Source organism: Rhinopithecus roxellana, chromosome 9 (assembly GCF_007565055.1).
Source record: "Rhinopithecus roxellana isolate Shanxi Qingling chromosome 9, ASM756505v1, whole genome shotgun sequence".
Taxonomy (NCBI): Eukaryota; Metazoa; Chordata; class Mammalia; order Primates; family Cercopithecidae; genus Rhinopithecus; species Rhinopithecus roxellana.
Genome location: NC_044557.1, coordinates 23182965 through 23202743, shown reverse-complemented (window position 1 = coordinate 23202743; position 19779 = coordinate 23182965). Strand labels below are relative to the sequence as shown.

The 19779-nt window shown below is 44.0% G+C and overlaps 1 protein-coding gene across 8 annotated transcripts in view; it reads left to right on the top strand.

Annotated features, from left to right (window-relative positions):
• Positions 1–19779, top strand: part of FBXO25 (F-box protein 25) — a 70926-nt gene that overhangs the window by 43623 nt on the left and 7524 nt on the right. For all 8 annotated transcript variants that reach the window (XM_010363134.2, XM_010363146.2, XM_030937543.1 and 5 more), the window contains 3 exons: positions 7349–7442; positions 8901–9085; positions 15902–16084. In XM_010363134.2, the coding sequence (XP_010361436.2) occupies positions 7349–7442; positions 8901–9085; positions 15902–16084 (462 nt within the window). The remainder of the gene's footprint in view (positions 1–7348; positions 7443–8900; positions 9086–15901; positions 16085–19779) is intronic.

Sequence of the window (19779 nt, the reverse complement as noted above, 5' to 3'; positions counted from 1 at the left end):
CCAGGCTGGAGTGCAGTGGCATAATCTTGACTTACTGCAACCACCGACCCCCGGGTTCAGGAGATTCCCCTGCTTCAGCTTCCCGAGTAGCTGGGATTTCAGGCACTTGCCACCACGCCCGGTTAATTTTTGTATTTTTAGTAGAGAGGGGGTTTTGCCATATGGGTCAGGCTGGTCTCAAACTCCTGACCTCAGGTGATCTGGCTGCCTCAGCCTCCCAATGTGCTGGGATTACAGGCATGAGCCACTGCACCCGGGCCTATTTCCACTTTATAAAAAGATTCTACACAAAGATGTCCTCTAATTTCCTAAGTTAGCAGGACTTGACTTACACAGAAAAAGATATATTTACATATATATTTTTCAATTTTCCTAATTGTTGATTCAAGAATTGGTTGTAGGCTATTTAATTCCAGGTACTTCCTATAATTGCCCCCTTAAAAATGCCAGATTAAAGTGTATTAACAAAGTATGTTAATGCTCCTAAGAACAGATTTGTTAAAGAAAGTCCAAGAAATGACGGTGTTGTCACCATTCAGAAAAGTCCATTTCCATTGAAGGAAGTGCTACTCGGCTCGTCTGAGAGTCTGACCTCAGTTGAATTAAATTTGACCTTGTAGCTCTGATGTTTTTAAGAAAAATTGAACATAAATTGCTGACGATGATGGATAGGTGGTGTCAGGCAGTTTGAGCACACTGGGAATATAAGGCTTCTCATTAGATGGCATGCCAAAAAGAGCTTGTTCCCCAGGCAAATATCCAAATTATATTGGCAGTTTGAAATGCTGGTATTAATAGTACTCTGCAAGTATCCACTGCCATCTTCATTTTTCTTTAATTCTCACCATATTTATCCTATCAACAAGATAATTTGTAGAGTATGACTAAACGCAGCAACTAAGAATGCTTTTACCAAAATAAAATTATATGTTGTGTAACAGTTCAGTTTCAGATGAAGAAGCAGTCTTTCTGCCAGTGCTAGAAGTCAGTGAACATTTGACAGAGAGTCAAAATGGTTCCCAAGAAAAGCAGAGAAAAGGGACAACCCCCAAAATAGAATCACCTCTCACAGACCACTGCTTGAGCAACTTGTGAGTTGTAGGAGGGGCGCTGGTTCCTAAGCCTGAAGTGGAGGACATGTTTCAATCCAGCCTGCATGAGGTTGTGGTGTGGTGCTTCCTTACCTCGGGGCAGGGGCGGGCAGGCAGTCCACACATTGCTAAAGGACTGGAGGAAAGTGGCTGGAGCTTCCAGAGAATTGATGAAAACTACAAAGTCTGCATGGTTCTGCATTGGCTCGCTAGATTACATCGCTTTTTTGTAAAAGACAGTAAACTTAAGAAGTCTTTTTAAAATTAGATAATCAAAGTTGAGATCACTGAGGGCTGTTCCAGGTTATTAATTCTGTCTGGCACACACACTAGATGGGAAGCAGCAGAGCAAGAAGGCACAAGCACGGATTGTGGGATCCCCCTGCTCTCCAGGTCTGGCCTCTCCCTCCTCAGTGATGTGGCCTTGGGGCCAGCTTCTTCTCTCCCTGCCTCAGTTTTCTCATCTGTAGAGCGGGGATAATAGTAAGACCTACCTCACAGGGGCATTACCGGCATCAGAAGGGCATCAGCTACTTCAGATGGTGCCTTTATTATAATCACTCAGTAAATGCTTACAGTTAATTATAAATCTAAAGGAACCCAAAGGTGAAGACTGAGCAAAGTTGATTTGGTCTGCCCAGTGAAGAATACTTTCTGTGTTCTGTAGTAAGACTGACTTTAAAAATAGAGGTCGCGGACATTGTTTCTCTTCCCTTCCCCATGTACGTGAGGCCCTTCAGGATCACAGGCACACATGCGGTGCCAGTTTGCTCCCAGATCCAAGAGTGTTCAGGAATGGACCTCGAATTTCAAATAGCTGTGATTTTATTTAACTTTATCGAATTCTAGTTTTATTATATTATCACCAGAGAGCTTGGCCTTTAAGATCTCTAATTCTTTGAAATGATTAAGTTTTCCTTTGTGGACTTCTTTGTAATTGATTTTTATAAAGATTCTACTGATGTGTGAGAAAAATACAGATTCTCTATTTGAAGGATGTACTTTCTTTCTGTTTATCTAATTCTTCCACATCTTTACTTATTTAGAATTGTCAGATTTGAGGAGATATGCAGTCATGCACCACATAACGGGGTTTTGGTCAGTGACCGACCGCGTGTAGGGTGGTGGCCACATAAGATTATTTCCTATTTTTACTCTACCTTTCCTGTGTTTAGATAGATTTAGATACATAGATACTTGCCATTATGTTACAGTTGCTGTTCAGTGCATGAACATGTTGTCTAAGGTCTGTGGTCTAGCTGTGTAGGTGTTGTGTAATACACTCTGTGATGTTCACACAGTGACGAAATTACCAACAATGTGTTTCTCAGATTGTAACCCCCTTGTTAAGCGACCCATGACTATAAAAAACTTCCTACAGTATTTGTGTTTTTAACAAATATTCATTAAATTCCCAACAGACTTTGCTTTATAAAAGCTAATTAGAGGCTTGTGAATGATGATGGTTTCTTTGTTAAATGTCTTTTGCTGTGTTATCTTAATTACCATTTTAACTGGAAATGCAATCTTTTCAACTATGAACACAGCCCTTCTCACCTCTATGCTTACGTATGCCTGGTGGTGTCCATTTTGTAGTCCTGTGTGTGTAACTAGTCTAAACTGACCATGCTTCTGAAGGATCAGAAGGCTAATCCCATGCCTTCTGTTGATGAGTTCAGTCTTTTTAAAAGGAATTTTAAAACATGATATTAGAGAAATGTAGAAAACTTACTTCGATGATGGGAGGGGGGTGGTCGGGAAGGCTTACCTCCCAGGGGACATGTGTTCTCTGTTCCTGGTATTTCCTCCCCTAGTGGAGCAGCAGGTCCAAAACCAAATGTCTCCAGGGTCCTTTTCACTTTTTAAAATTACTGAGGACCCCAAAGAGATTTGGGCCATGTGAGTTATATCTATTAATGTTTGCCACATTAGAAATTAAAATAATTTTTAAAATATTTCTGCATTTATTTAAAAGTAAGGATTGGGCTGAGTGCAGTGGCTCACACCTGTAATCCCAGCCTTTGGGAGGCCGAGGTGGGCGGATCATCTGAGATCAGGAGTTTGAGACCATCCCGGCCAACATGGTGAAACCTGTCTCTACTGAAAATACAGAACTTAGCCAGGCATACAAAAAATTACCCAGGCATGGTGGCACGCACCTGTAATCCTAGCTACTTGGGAAGCTGAGGCTGGAGAATCGCTTGAACCCAGGAAGCAGAGGTTCAGTAAGCCGAGATCACGCCATTGCACTCCAGCCTAGGCGACAAGAGTGAAACTCCGTCTTAAAAAAAAAAACAAAAACCAGAGGACTAGCTCACACCTTGGCACACCCTCCTGGTGTCTGATGTGATGGAGGGGATTATTCCTCATCTCTGCTCCTGAGTTCAGTCTTCTGTAATGTAGCATCTTGGGGCCTCTGGAGCACTTCACTGCACACTAATGAATGTGAGGGTAGAAAAGGAAAATCCTATCTTAGTGAAACTGTGGAAATAGTTTAGACCTTGGGCTCCCTTAAGAGGCCCATAGACGATGCTTTGGGAACCGTGGTGGTAGACCTGTCTCCCAGATTCCCTCTGCCCTGACCCCTCTTATTGGTGAGAAACAGACATGTGTAACTCTTCTTTTTTCCTTTGAGGAATAAAAGATACTTGTACATTTTCATGTTTCTTTCATGTCTTCAGTGTTGTAGGGCAAGAAGCCTATCTGGGGAGGCTTTGGTTATTAAGCAATGCTTAGGGCTTGCTGGCATCATCTCAGTCTAGGATTCAGATTAGGAAGTCCATTGCTGTGTGAATCTGAATCGCATCCGCCAGTCCAGCTATTATTAGCAATAATGCTGATAACCTCAGTTGGCCTGAATCCTTTGTCTCTAAATTGATTCTAAAGTGAGGCAGGGAAAAGAGGTGCTATTCAACATTAAAACAAGGAAGAAATTCAATAACAATGTTCAGTTAATTTGAAAAGATAAAGGAACAGGATTGAAATTTTAACAATGGTCTTCTCAGCTTTACTTGGCGTAACCTGATCTTATCTCTGGCCAGTGCCCTCAACTGGTGTATTTTAGTGTAAGATATTTTTATGTAAATATGTTAGAAATCACAGAATGTTTTTCCCCCAAAGATTATCATGTAATTGTCACATTTATAATGTTATTTGGGACTGAGTATACGACTTAGTGATTGCTCATTCTGGAAATCAAGAAAGGCTGGAAGAGTTGGAAGGAAGGGATGAAAAACTCCGTTTTCAGAGAAATAAGAGGCAGATGCCATTCACAGACTCTAAAATGTGCATGAAGCTTACCAAAAGTAGCTAAGCTTGGGCAGCGATAGTATAGGCAGAACTGAGCAGAAGGGCTCAGGCTAACAAAAGCACTTGTCAGGGCCCGGTCTAGAAGATAAGCCCCACATGCCCTGTGCACTGAGAGCCTGAGTCGCAGATGTTCAACTCCAGCTTGCAGAGTGCAGAAGTTCCAGGCAGGACCACTGACAGCAAAGGGCTTCCCGGATCCAGTTTTACTCAGAGACATGGGCTGGGGGGTCACCCAGGGATTCACATACATGCAGGTAGCAGCTGGGGGACAGAGCGCTGGAACTGGGAAGGCTGAAAGCTGCCGTTCTGCCTACCCTGAGGGCCTCTGCAAAACAGGCACCTTGGAAGTTCCACCTCACTCTGAAATGCCTGTTAAAGAAGGTGATGTCACTGCATGGATATTCTCTAAGGAAATTGTGGGAAATGTGTCTGTGAAGCAGGATGGAATCATGACCAGACAGTTCATCATGAATGAAAAAAACCCAGGAAACTCACGAAGCAGTTCTGTAGCAGAAGATCCCAGTGCAGGAATGCCACAAAACAGAAAAGAGATTTTAATGAGGTTGAGTATCCCTTATCCCAAATGCTTAGAACTGGAAGTGGTTTAGATTTTGGATTTTTTCAGGTTTTGGAATATTTACATATACATTATGAGATATCTTGGGGCTGGGATACAAGTCTAAATTTGGAATTCATGTATGTTTCACATACACCTTATATACATAACCTGAAGGTAATTTTTTATAGTATTTTTAATATTGTGCAGCCCTCACCTGAGGTCAAGTATGGAATTTTCCACTTGTCAGTGCTCAGAAAGTTCCAGAGTTTGGAGGATTCTGGATTTTGGAATTAGGGATGCTCAACCTGTATAACCAAGTGAGACAGCAGGAGACAAAGCCAAGTTGGCAGAAGGAAGATGGCATCTGCCGGGAGAACCACCACAGAGGCAAAGGTGGGATTGGAAGGGCCCAGGAGAAAACATGTTTTGGGAAACACAAAAAAAGGTGATGGAAATAGTACGAATGAGAAAATTAATAAGAATGAAACCATAATCATGAGTTTAAAAGGAACTAGAAAGAAAATTACAGCTGTAGAGAACAGGGAAAGGGGTTCCAGCATATTTATCATTGGAATCTTCAAACAGGAAAACAAAACAAAAGGACAGAACAAATATTTAAGGATAATGTTCAGGAAAATTCTGCTCAGGTAAAAATAGATGGAAGCGTACATTGTGGGAGGGCAAATTTTATGCTGGGGAAGGTTGACTGAGAACAGGTCATGAGTGTGCCACATCCTACAGGAATTATTAAACTCTGAAGATGAGGCAAGAACCTCCCAATGGGTAAACAACGTGTCATCTCTTACCAAGGGAAAAGATCAGGGTGGCTTCAAATTTCTCCAAATTCTTCAGATAGTGGAGTCATCCTTGCTTATGGGATCCTGCAGGAAGAAAGGATGGCCCATGAATTTTATGTCCAGTCAAACTGTCTTTTGTAGCCAGGCTGCAAACAAACAGTATTGATCATGTGAGAACTCAGGGAATACTTATTTGTTCTCATGAGCATTTCTGGCTGGAGAAACAATGTCCATCAAACTGGATGTCAGTGAATCTCCACAGCATCAGCTGTGTGGCTGAGGGTGGTGGAGCAGAGAGTGAGTGGAAGGCAGAGGAGAAAAGGTCAGTGGTTAGAGATTTGTTGACTGTCTCACCTGTAATCACAGGGAGGCACTAAGATGTCATTCACGAAAATCAAGTTGTACAGGAGAGGGATGGAAGGAAGGAGCAAGATGAATGGCAGTTTTATCACAATGTGGAACAGGAAACTAACAACGCTAAGATGTGTTATATGAGGATTCCACAGGAGAGGGAATTACGTAGAGTTACAATTCCAAAAGTAACCCCTAGGACAAAGTAGTGCCAACATTTCTAAGTTTCAGAAGAACTACAGAGAGAACGAACACTTTTTCAAAAAAAGCTACAAAAACATGTCATAAAATTAAGACCAAACATGTTGTATCTATACATGTAAACACATAACCTTATACACATAACCTGAAGGCTGGTAAAAGATTTCAGATTGGATCAAAAAGTGAAACCCAACTCCAAGTTGTATGTAAGAAGCACACCTAAAACAGTGATTTATAAAAGCTGAAAATAAAAGAATGAAAAGATATATTAGGCAAAAATAAAAAATAAAGTGGGACAAAAAGCATTAAAGGAAAGCGGCAGCCCACTTTTTCCTGCCATGATGCACATCAGAGTAGGGGCAGCTGGAAGAGCAGAGCGTCCCAGGAGGGCTTTGGTCGTCATTCTCACAGGAGACCTCTGCTTCACAGGTCCTGTCACAGGGATTTGTTACTGTGGCTTCCTAGAATACAAATTCTACAGTATTTTATTTTAATGCAATTTATTTGCTATTTAATAATGAGTTTTTAAATACAAAATGCTATTTAATAATGAGTTTGGTGGTGTTTTTCCTTTTTAATTTCTGCATGGAAGGGCTGTTTGATTTTCTGATTGTCTGTTCAGCAAACAACTGCGAGTATGGGCTTAGGTTGTGAAAATATTTGTTAGTGCCCAACCATTCATTCTAGCCTCTTTCTGGTATGCCCTTGTGCAACAGAGACTGGAAAGGTAAAAGCTCCATTTCAGACTCTTGCAGCCTGGGCTCTGGGAAGAGATATGCTTCCACTAAGTAAATGAATGCCTGCAAGACTAGAAGACAAGAGTTGCAGGCCGCAGCTGCCTCAGCTCCCTTGTATGAAGGTCTCTTCAGGTTTGCACGGGTAGTGACTGTTTCCTGTACCCGGACTCTGATACAGTGGCTTAATTTAGGATGGCATGTTAGAAATCTCCATGCACATGTGTTATATCGCTGTGGTTTGTAATTCCATATTAAATAGATTTATATATTGCTCAGCTTTTTTTTTTTTGTCTTTCCTTTAAGCTATTGCAGCTAATTGCAAAATCCCAGTTAACTTCATTGAGTGGTGTGGCACAAAAGAATTACTTCAACATTTTGGATAAAATCGTTCAAAAGGGTAAGATGATCACTGTATTTTTAATACTCTAAATCTTAATTAGAAATTTGGTGCAGGCCGGGCACGGTGGCTCAAGCCTGTAATCCCAGCACTTTGGGAGGCTGAGGCGGGCAGATCACGAGGTCAGGAGATCGAGACCATCCTGGCTAACACGGTGAAACCCCGTCTCTACTAAAAATACAAGAAAATTAGCTGGGCGTGGTGGTGGGCGCTTGTAGTCCCAGTTACTCAGGAGGCTGAGGCAGGAGAATGGCGTGAACCCAGTGGGGCGGAGCTTGCAGTGAGCCGAGATCGCGCCACTCACAGAGCAAGACTCTGTCTCAAAAAAAAAAAAAAAAAAAAAGAAATTTGGTGCAACGAGATGGGATTTTTCTTTTATCTTTACCTAATACACATGCTGTCAAAAACAGTCGTGTAAATAATGTGATAACATCAGAAATACAGGTCATCCCTCTAGTTCCCAGTGTTCTGTTACTGCTGTTTACTTTTTTGAAGTTGCTTTTGCATACAAAGCGATATACTAGGAAAAATAACTAATCCCAGAACTTAAAAAAGCTATTTTACCTTTTCATGGTTTTAGCTAATCACAGTTCATTTTAGATGTATGCTTCCAAAATTAGCAGGATTGTGACTTACTCACTTAGGCATCAGATAAGCCAGTAATTTTCTTTTTAATTAGCTTGCCTTGGTAAGTTACTGGCTGTTAGTAAGTGGAACTTTAAATTTTACACCATGACTTTATACATACATAGGAATATATGACTCTATATTTAAGCCACTTCAAAGTAGCCACTTTATGATAAGTACAAAAGAAAGTATAAACTAACCATTTTAAAGGCAAAATTGTAGACCCAACTGAAAATTTATCAGATAAAATTTTAAAGTTTTAAAAAATGTCATATTTGTGATATCTCAAAAATGATGTCACTTTTCGGTTGCAGTGAAATTACATCTTTTTTATTGTGCTAAAATACACATAACATAAAGTTTACCATTTTAGCAGTTTTTAAGCATCCAGTTCATTGGCGTTAAGTACATGTATATTACTGTGCACCCATCACCACCATTCATCTCCAGAACCTCTTCATTGTCCCAAACTGAAACTCTTGTCTCCTTAAACACTGAGTCCCATTCTTCCTCCCTGCCAGCCCCTGGTAATTATCATTCTACTTTCCGTCTCTATGAATTTGACTACTCTAGGTGCCTCATATAAGTGGAGTTATATATTTGTCCTTTTGTAACTAGCTTATTTCACTTTGCGTAATGTCTTCAGGGTTCATCCATGCTGACTATGTGTCAGAATTTCCCTCCTGTTTTAGACTGAATAATATTCTATTCATGTATAGATCACACGCTGTTTGTTCATCTATCAGTGCACATTTGGGTTGTGAAACCAGATTGTTTTTTAAAGTGTTGCTTAACTGTGTCAATCCATAGTTTTATTTTTATGTATTCCAGTTCTTGATGACCACCACAATCCTCGCTTAATCAAAGATCTTCTGCAAGACCTAAGCTCTACCCTCTGCATTCTGATTAGAGGAGTAGGGAAGTCTGTATTAGTGGGAAACATCAACATTTGGATTTGCCGATTAGAAACTATTCTCGCCTGGCAACAGCAGCTACAGGATCTTCAGATGACTAAGGTATAAATATCTCGGCATAAGAGTTGTTACACTCTGTTTTTGTATTACGAAAGTTGTTATCTTTTCTAAGCATACATGAAAGACTGCTATAGCTTTTTGAAAGATTTTCTAATGCTTTCCTAAGTATTCATTAAATTGTTTTAAAACAGAAAAGGACCAAAGACCCCTAATGGCTTATAATTGCTATTGGAAAGGCAGTGGGAATAGCAGTCATTAAACCAGGCTGATCCTGTGGGTGATTAGATATAAACAAATTTACCTTCATGGGAAATTGAATATTTCAGTTATTAGAATAACATTCAGTAAATTAAGGCTAAATTGTATTGCCAGTAATTCTCTATTTATTTAGTTGTTGCTTCTCCCGAGTTAGTAATTTTTTGTCTCCTTCCTTACTGTCTTTTTTGGGGATGTGTTTATAGTTCTTGGCAACAATGAACAAGGCCAAAAGAAGGTGCAAATCACGTCAGTTGTGTTTGATATTTTTTCTTAATTCTGGTAACTAGTTTCAGCAAGAAAAATGTTCACACCAGTGCCCCAGGTATTTACATAGTGTTTTATTTAACTCTAGTACTAATAAGAAAAAGAATAAACTGAAGATATATCTTAGTGGTGTGACTTATGTAGCCTTAGTGGTATAAATGATTCTGCAGATTGTACTGGGAGGGTCATAGGTAACCTTTTATCATAGCACCCCAGGTTCCACATAAAGGAATGGTTTTCAAGTGCCCTTCAAATGCCTTAACTTTTGGCTGTTTATTTGCCATCTGAATATGGGACTTACAAAAAGAGTGATGATTGCCTAGTTTTGAGTCTGAAATTATCATTAATAATGTAACATTCAGCATGGGTAAGAGTTAAGCAAGTTTGTTATAAACGTTGGACTCTGTTCAGTTGTCTTGGTGTGACCCTATAGTCGTTCAGAGCTTTGGACAGGCTGGCTCTTCACTGCCTCTTTTACTGCGTTCCCCATGCATAGGTGAGTTGTACTAAAAGTCCATCTGTAAGACACGCATGGCACGGGTTTGCTGTAGAAGTCCTGACATGAGTGGCCAGGCCACATGGCCAAAGTCCCCTTTCTCCTGATGAGATGGATCCATGGTAGTGATGTCCAGCGGGTGACCTTCTCGGGGAGAGAATAGGGTGTGTCCTTGTCCGTGGTGGGTTTTCATGGTCAGGATCCCAAGGAAGGGGGTGTCTGGGAAAGGCCAGGAAGCAGCCTTTCTGGTCTGGCTGGGAAGTTCCAGGTGGGATTAGTGGCTCTCCATTCTTTGGAGAGAGATGTGGAGCCACTGGGGAGATGTGGACCAGTGGAGACAACAACAAAGCTCCAAGGATTGGGCCACACCTCACCAAGAGGAGAGAAAGGAGAAAGCAAGGGAGAAGCTTGCATCTTTGACTGGGTGGGCCGAGACAGAGCAGGAAGGCACAGCTGTATGCTGAGCTTCCTTCTGGATCTTCTTTCCGTTCATACTACCTGGGAAGAGGCATGGGCTGAGGGATAACAGAAGTGCATGTGGCCCCAGCTTGACCCACTCAGGGCTGCCCATAGCCAGTGAAGGAAGACACTCTGCTTTTGGCCTGGGATGGTTCCCACAGCCCTGGTAGGCAGAGCACACTCACATGGCAATACCTCTCTGCCTCAGCACAGAAGGATAGGTGTTACCATAGTGCCATTTTGATCAAGTGGGAAAAATAAGGCACAAGAATGAAATTAATGATTAATCTTTGAGGAACAAGAAAGCAATAATAACACAAAGGTGCCAGTTTTTGTCATGTCCGCTCAAGTCTTACCATCAAAGACCTTGAACTGGTTTCTTTTGTCTCATTAGTGGTTGCATGCTGCCTGGCATCTCTTCACCTCAGTCCCTGAGTGCTCTCTGAAGCAGGAAGCTTGGCATGTGCCTCTGTGAGGATCTTGGCTTCTGGACCCTGTGCCCTGCTTCCAGCCTCGAGGAGGGTCAGGTTCCTTTGTAGGAGTTGGCCAGAGGAGTTTTACCTCTCTGGGAATGTTACTTGAAACCAGTAGAAAGAGCACTTTACCAACTCAGTTAACTGAGCTGCATTTGTGGATGCCAGACTCAGTCAGCCAAATTGGTCTGAGGCTGCTTAAGGTAAAGATCTGGTCTCCTGACCTGCTGGCTGATGCTGAATTGCTACCTCACACTTACTCATGTGAATTTTGAGGTGACTCGAGCAGATGGGGTTAGAACAGAGCAGCTGAGAGCCTTCCCGGATCCCTGACAGTGGAAGTCCAAGCACACCGCCTGAAGTTCCGCCATGTCAGCCTCACAGGATACAGGGACCAGCTTTCTCCAGTGAGCTGACAGTCATCTTTGTCTTCTAGATTATCCCAACAAGAAACACCTTGACACCTCTGGCCAGGCGCAGTGGCTCACACCTGTAATCCCAGCCACTCTGGGAGGCCAAGGCGGGTGGATCGCCTGAGGTCAGGAGTTGGAGACCAGCCTAGCCAACGTGGTGAAACCCTGTCTTTACTAAAAATACAAAAAGTAGCCGGGTGTGGTGGGAGGCACCTGTAGTCCCAGCTACTCGGGAGGCTGAGGCAGGAGAATTGCTTGAACCTGGGAGGTGGAGGTTGCAGTGAGCCGAGATCATGCCATTGCACTCCAGCGTGGGCAACGAGAGTGAAACTCCGTCTCAAAAAAGAAATACCTCGACACCCTTTAAATCTAAATTCTCATAGTCCCAAAAGTAAGCAGAAATTTAGTATATATTATGTTGAAAAGCTCCTAAGAACATCAGAAATTTTTTTCTTGAAAAACAAATATACTTTGCGTTTAAGCTGCATTTGAAGATATGGCAGTGCTGATGAATTGGAAGTGCTTTCATGTGCACATCTCTGTGACTCAGTCAGAGTGGACACACAGGTATGTGTTCACATGCTTCCTCACCCAGTCGGCACTTCCTGGATGCCCCCATGTGCTTGCTAGGCCCATCGGAGGTGGGACACATGGATCAGCAGGTGTGGCCTTTAGCATGGGGCGTCCAAGGGCCCAGGGAGGTGAGCCCACGATGAGTCACAGAACTCAGTGAGTTATAACAGATATGCACATAGGGCTGTTGACATTACATTGGTTCACTAGTGATGTGATGTTTTAGGTAGAGCTTGAAGAATGGGCCGGGTACGGTGGCTCACACCAGTAGTCCCAGAACTTTGGGAGGCCAAGGCGGGTGGATCACAAGGTCAGGAGATAAGAGACCATCCTGGCTAACACAGTGAAACCCCGTCTCTACTAAAAATACAAAAAATTAGCCAGGCATAGTGGCGGGGACCTGTAGTCCGAGCTACTTGGGAGGCTGAGGCAGGAGAATCGCTTGAACCCAGAAGGCGGAGGTTGCAGTGAATGGAGATCACACCACTGAACTCCAGCCTGGGCGACAGAGCGAGACTCCATCTCAAAAAAAAAAAAAAAAAAAAAAAAACAAATGAGGGGAAAGTGTCCAGGTGGTGGCCTGTTGGTCAGTGCTTAACAACTGGCTCTCCAGGGGCAAGAGGTTTGATTTGTAGCATTAGTCACTTTTCCACTATGACTGACTTCAAGCCACCAACGAAAAGTAAACTGGCTAACAAAATTCCCAGAAGTTGCAGAGTTGACTCCTGTGAGAAGGTATGGGAACTTCTGCATCTAGGCGCTGATAGAGTGTGGTATGCCAAGTGTGTGTACTGCTTGGAAGAAGGTGCAGGGTATTAGGATCAGATTCACGGCTTTATGGGCATTGCAGAGTGTTTGCTGCTCTCTGCCAAGGGTCATTGAAAGGTCCATGTTTAGAGGTACCCCTTCAGTGCCAGGCAGGGACCAGCCAGGTTGGAGGGAAGCAAACCCTCATTGCATTCATGAGGAATGACAGTTAAATGGGAAGGATGAAGTTGGGGATACTTTAGCAAAAGACTAGACTGGTGACTTTGAAGTGGGTGCGAGGGAAAGAAGAATTGAGGGAGACTTCAGTTACTCACCACGTAGTGAGGGGATGGGCCTCCCATGGAGAAGGGCAGAGCAGTTGGGAACACGGACTTGGGACCAGGCAGACTGGGCTCGAGGCTGGACCCTGATCGAAGCTGGACCCCAATCTTGGGCAAGCCAGTCAACTCATCTGTATCTCTTGTTTTTTTTTCTGTGTAAAATAGAATGATAATAGCAACACAGGTTTCTGTTAGCAGAAGTGCTTCCACAGAGAAATGGGAATCATTAACAGTCGCATGCAATAGCTGAGATTATCCTAAAGCAAGAGAAGCAGACAGCAGCATCGTTTCTTCCTTCCATTGCGGTGTAGGTGTGAGAGATTTCATAATGGCAGAGAGCATGTAGCTAATCAGTGGAGGAGGTGTGGCAAAAAACGCAGCGGGATTTCTGACATGTTCAGCAAGACTTTTGTGCCTTGTCACATTTTGAGATTTCGTTTGGATGAGAAGTGCTGGCATTTCTGCTACACCCTCTTGTTATAGCCATTAACAGGGCTGTAAAACCAGACTCTGCCAGAAATCCCAAATGCCGAGTTGTCACACCAGACTCTATAACTCTACTAATCAAGGATTTTTTTTCTTTGTACTACCTTCATACCACCACTTCATACTCCCTTTAAACTTTGTAATTTTAGCAGCAGAATATTTGTAAACTCCTGTCTGCTACAGAAATTTTTCTCAATAGGAATTAGAATGAAGCACCTGGAAGACATAATTCTTGTGAGAGTGTTAGACTTTTAGTTGGGGGTTAATTTACATGCACGTTATCGTTTTGTTTTGTTTTGTTTTTGTTTTTGAGATAGGGTCTTGTTCTGTCGCCCAGGCTGGAGGGCAGTGGTTCAGTCATAGCTCACTACAGGCTTAAACTCCTGGGCTCAGGTGATCCTCCCACCTCAGCCTCCTGGGTTGCTGGGATTATAGGTGTGAGCTACCCAGCCTGGCCATTTTCTCTTTTCTATGTGCTCTCTGCCATATGCTAGACAATAAAGATGGAAGGATGGGCTAAGACTTGAATCAAATGTGTCAGACTCATCAGTAATGAACAAAGAAGTTTGCTGAGAGCCTGCGGGCACCATGCTGGCTCCTGGGGAAGTGATATCTCTTGCACTGTGCAGCTCCATAGCCTACAACAGGGTGCAGTGGTGCAGTCCATGAAAGCTTCATGATTATGTCCAGAATGTTAGAGCACTTCACAAACTGTCAAGCAGTGTTGAGGCCCCACTCGTGTCTGGCAGATGCATAGTGCTTGATGAGGTGAAGGCTGGAGTGCATCACTGGCGGTCCATCCTCGTGCTGCCCACTGGGATGCACGAGAAGCGCCCTGCAGCAGTTTCCATTCTGAAGTCCTAGGAAGTTGCTTCCATCGCGAGGGCATTATAGGGGAGCAGGAGAAGAAAATGGGGTGTCAAGGCACGGGTGCCCCAGTCACCCCTCCCTACACTCCACTGTCCACAGAGGTCAGGCAATTTCAAGAACCAAACTCATGGAATTAGCTCATTCTAGCCAAAAATAGATGGTCACTGTGCTTTGTGTGCAGCAGGATTATAGAAGGGCACGACACATCAGAAGGAAGCCAGCTCTCCCTGTGGCCAAGTACATATATCAACCTATCGGGAACAAAAGAAAAATACAAATCAGAAGCTCACGGGTGAGCAGACTGAGGTCAGGAACCGAGGCGGGACCAGGTAGCCTCTGTCCCGCCCAAACAAACAGCCAGAACCCCACTGTCAGGAAGAGGTGCTTCTAGTGAGAATGAAGGGAATCATTTAGATACAACTGAGGCCCGAAAAGTCTGAAACAGTATGAGCTCAATCCACAGCTTTCTCAGGTCAACCTCAGAGCAGAGGTTCATTTTTGAACTGATTGAGCCCACTTCTCGGGGCCAGGGACAGCCACCCTTCCTCACCTGGCGCGTGCACACACGTGTGTCTTCTGAGGGCAGATGCGTTGCATTTACTCGTGTGTGGGGGGGAGAAATGGTTTGTAAACTTGAAGTCATAGAAATGTAAAGCTGGAAGGTTGGGGGATGTTGGACAGAGGGTGAAAGGTTTCTGTAGTGCAGGAGGAGTCCACTCTGGAGGTTGTCTACACAGCATGATGACTGCAATTAATAATTATACCTCCTTCACTTCAGATTTGCTAAGAGTAGATCTTAAATGTTCTCACCACAAAAATAAAAGGATTATGACTTGAGGTGACGGACAGTGAGCTGGGCTATGGCCACTGGTTCATAACGCATACAAGCACAGAACACCACGTGCTGCCAGTATAGACAGATTCCATTTATCACTTACACCTCAATAAAGAAAAAAACCCCACAAAGCTAGAAGGGGCTTTGCAGATGATGTGGTCAGCCTCCCTCATCACTGGGGTGACCAGCTGTGACCCATCCAGGCCACCCAGACAGTGGTGTGGCGCAGGCCCTGCCCCCTGCTGGTGATGGGTGTCATGTTGCCCTCGTGGTGCGTTGGACTCATCTGGGCAGCAGTGCCACATCTGCAGACCCTGCTCTTCTCCAGGTGTGTATCGATGCCATAGAGGAGTACTGACCTCCTGATGCTGACAGACACCTGGTGCATGGGGAGGTGCAGCAGTAGGGCCTCACCCAGGAACAGCCTGGTTCTGTCCTGCTGTGCAGCCCTCCCTTGCCCTCCTCCTCCAGCCCTCCCCAGGGTGGTGGATGCAGGCCCCTTGATGCCTTGCAATGCATGACCTGGAGAGCTCCTTTTGTGTTGCCATGTTTTGAAGCATTCATTCCAGCTTGACTCTTCAGTTACTGTGTGAACAAACACTGGCCATCTTCTCAGTGAGATGCTGTTGTGTTTTCCTTTCAGCAAGTGAACAATGGCCTCACCCTCAGTGACCTTCCTCTGCACATGCTGAACAACATCCTCTACCGGTTCTCAGACGGATGGGACATCATCACGTTAGGCCAGGTGACCCCCACGCTGTATATGCTCAGTGAAGACAGACAGCTGTGGAAGAAGCTGTGTCAGTACCATTTTGCTGAAAAGCAGGTGAGTGGGATGCAGCAGTGTCCCCTCAGGCTGGGAGTTTAGTAGACTCTGCCTAGGGGTCATACCTTATAAACTCACCTGAAGAGAAAGAATGGCTGAGTGTTTTCCACTTTGAAAGAACCAGGAACAATCAGAATTTATTGAGATTGCTGTGGTTTCTCTCCTATAGAATGTAAGGTTTATTTTTCCTGTTGAAAAAGAACCATGATTCTAAAATAACCCAAAACTGAACAGCAAAGCATGAGCTGAGTTCTTTTCTCTCCTGTTGATAACGAGGTGTGTAGAGTCCCTGGCTCGCTGCCTTTTCTCCTGATGTGATGAATCAGATTCCAGTTCTGCTTTTGACCAAGCTGCATGCACACAAGGGCAACATGAGGTGTGTTCTGCTGTCAGTGCTCGAGGCCTTTCCAGGGTGGTCTGCTCATTCCTCATCCATGAGGAGACCCTGTGGTCCCTGTTCCTGGGCCTCTGCAGAAACTGGGGGTTCCCCTCATCACCCCACAGATGTCCAAGGCACCTGCTCTGCCCGGGGCTGGGCGCAGCCAGGGAAGGCAGGTGGCCGGAGGGAGGCGCGTTGTGTTCCTCATGGGGTGGGATTGGAACTGTGGTCAGCACTGTGAAGACCTAGGATGGGACTGGGTGCCTTTCATGAGGAGCACAGTCTACCCTTGGAGTGCAGGGCAGCGGACAGGGCCTAGGCAGAGAGCAGGACCCTACCATGGGGAGGGTGCTGTGTGTGTGAGTGGTGGATGGTGAGGAAGCACAGCAGAGGCCAAGCCACATGAAGAATCTTTGTCTGTGTCCTGTGAGCTCAGGGGAGCCAGCAAAGCACATGGAATTGCAGCTTTCAGAAGAGCTTCTGTTCTTGTTTGAGGATATAAGAGGATCCATCAGGATCCTGCCTCAGGAAAATAAGAGTTATGGGCAAGGAAGTGCACAAGGGCAACAGGGAAGACATCAGAAGATGACCCTAAGGGATGGGGGCTCCCACAGGAAGGCGCTGGCCTGGACGCAGGCCTCATGGAGTGTTTCTGAGAGGTATGTGGAGCAAGGGCCTGGACAGATGCATATGGAGAGGACAGGAGGCAGTGGGATCAGCCTAAGCAGGGCCTGAGGGCACCAACCCCAATGCTGAGTGATAGATGAGGTGCCTCAGAACCTGGGGGGAGCTGGACCCTCAAAGCCATGGACAGAGAGATTAATAGGACAAAGAAAAGCCTGTGAGATTTAGCTGAGCAGAGGTTATGGATACCATGGGGAGAACTGTCTCAAGTGGAGTTGTTCGAGAGAAGCAAAAGAATTCCAATATTAATTTGAGTAGGAGAATAATGGATCGAATTTTAAGTCAGCACTGGGCATGGGGGAGGGGGTGGATAGACTTTTGTGGGGAGGACTTAGATCCTAGGAAAAGAGGTAAATGAAGGTCATCTGGGATGAGCCCTCTGCCTCCCAGTTTGCCCTGGGACACTCCCTATCACGTGCAGGCCTGAGCTGTTCCCAAAAGGCGTTAATGAGAGTGCCTGGCAGGTGTTGATACATCTAGACCCTAAACATGCTTAAGGATGTCTTTTGGCCATTTCTGTGGTCATTGCCATTCTTAAAAGAGTTGCTTTAAATAAGTTAAACGTCTGTTCTGCACTGATATCCTAGAATAGTTAAGTTGCAATTAGCACCTGCAGGTGCATCTCATTTGTACACATTTTCTTATCTGAATCATAAAAACACAGCATCAGAAAATAATGATCTGTTCTTCAGGCGTCAGTAACTAACATTAAGGCCCTGAAAAAAACAAAGCGTATTAGAAAGAGCTTTTAGGAGAAAGCACAGATAAGGAAGCATCCTCAAAGTAAAACTAGATACCTGAGAAAGCTGGACTGGTTCAAGAGAGTATGGAAGGAAAGTCAGCTGAATGCTCTTGACTGAAGCATCTGGTGGGATGTTGCATTTGAGTTCAGAAAAATCACAGATCATTATTTAGGAGAAAAACCATGGGAGGGGATTCTCCCCGTGAACACTGGTATAGCACAGAATTCGTAAGAAGTAGAAATGAGACAACAAATGGTTGTTTTTAGTCTCTGGGAACTAATGTTTTAACAGTGCCTGCCTAGAGGACACAGAAATTAATACTAAATACAAACAGGCTGATAACTACTTCTTTTTATGTTGCAAGTAGTCTTCTTTTCAAATTTTATTAGAAACAGGATTTCCTCATTGACTCCATGATAATTTCCAGAGTCCTCAAAAGCCATGACTGAAGTATGAGTATGTTATACAAGTGATTGTTTTTAGCTATGAAAAGTAAAACATGCTCATTGCAGCAACAGCCTTAAAGACTAGTACAGTGTTGTGCGAACAAGTTAAAGGCCCCCACCCCAAGGCATCCCTGTTTCTCCTTTAGCCCATGCATTTTGTTTTGTTTCAGGCTTTTATGTGCACTCAAACATACACATTAATTTATCTAGTTGTGCACTGGTCATTTTCAAAACTGTAATTGAAAGTCACTCTGTAACACTGATGTTTTTGGTAACACCTTTATTAAGATACCCTCCACTTTATCAGCCATCACTACAGTCAATGTTAGGATATTGACATCTGTATTAGTCCATTCTCCGCTGCCAATAAAAGACATACCCGAGACTGGGTAATTTTTAAAGACTCACAGTTTGACATGGCTGAGGAGGCCTCACAATGCTGGTGGAAGGCAAAAGAGGAGCAAAGCCACATCTTACAGGGCGGCAGGCAAGAGAGCATGTGCAGGGGAACTGCCCTTTATAAAACCATCAGATCTGGTGAGACTTATTCACTATCACAAGAACAGCATGGAAAAGACCTGCCCCCATGGTTCAGTTACCTTCCACCGGCTCCCTCCCACGACACATGGGAATTATGGGAACTGCAGTTCAAGATTTGGCGGGGGACACAGCCAAAACATCAGCATCACCTCAGGAAACAAAAACAAAAACAAACCAAAAAACCCGTGCCCTTCAGCTACCATTCCCAGCCCTAAGCAACCCCTGATGGACTTTCTGTGTCTGTGTTTCCCTGTTCTGGACGTGTCATATAAGAAGAATCTGTGGCATCTGCTGTCTTGTGACTGGCGTCTTACCCTTTGCATGATGTCCTTACGACTCCAAGTTGTAGAATAAATCAGAGCTCCATTCACGATTGAATAATATCCCACTCTCGATATCCACATTTTGTTTATCCATTCATCAGCTGATTGACATTTAGTTTGTTTGATAAAAGTTTGTGGCTTTTACAAATAATGCTGCCATGAACATGTTCAAGTTTGACATTTAGTTTGTTTGATAAAAGTTTGTGTCTTTTACAAATAATGCTGCCATGAACATGTTCGAGTTTGTGTGTAGATGCCTGTTTTCATTTCTCTTGGTTGTAAACCTAGGAGTAGAATGACTGAGTCCTATGGTGGATTCTCTTTAACTTTTTGAGGAATTGCCAGATTGTTTTGCCAAGTGGCTACACCATTTCACATTCCCCCAGCAGTGTGTGAGGTCTCTCGATTCTCCACCCCTCCCCAATGCTTCTCATTATTTCACTTTTTGATTAAAGCCATTCTAGTGGGCATGAAGCGGGTCTCATTCCATTTCCCTGATGCCTGGATTCTGAGCATCTTTTTATGAGGTTATCATCCATTTCTGTGACTTCTTTAGATAAATGTCTTTGCAAGTCCTTTG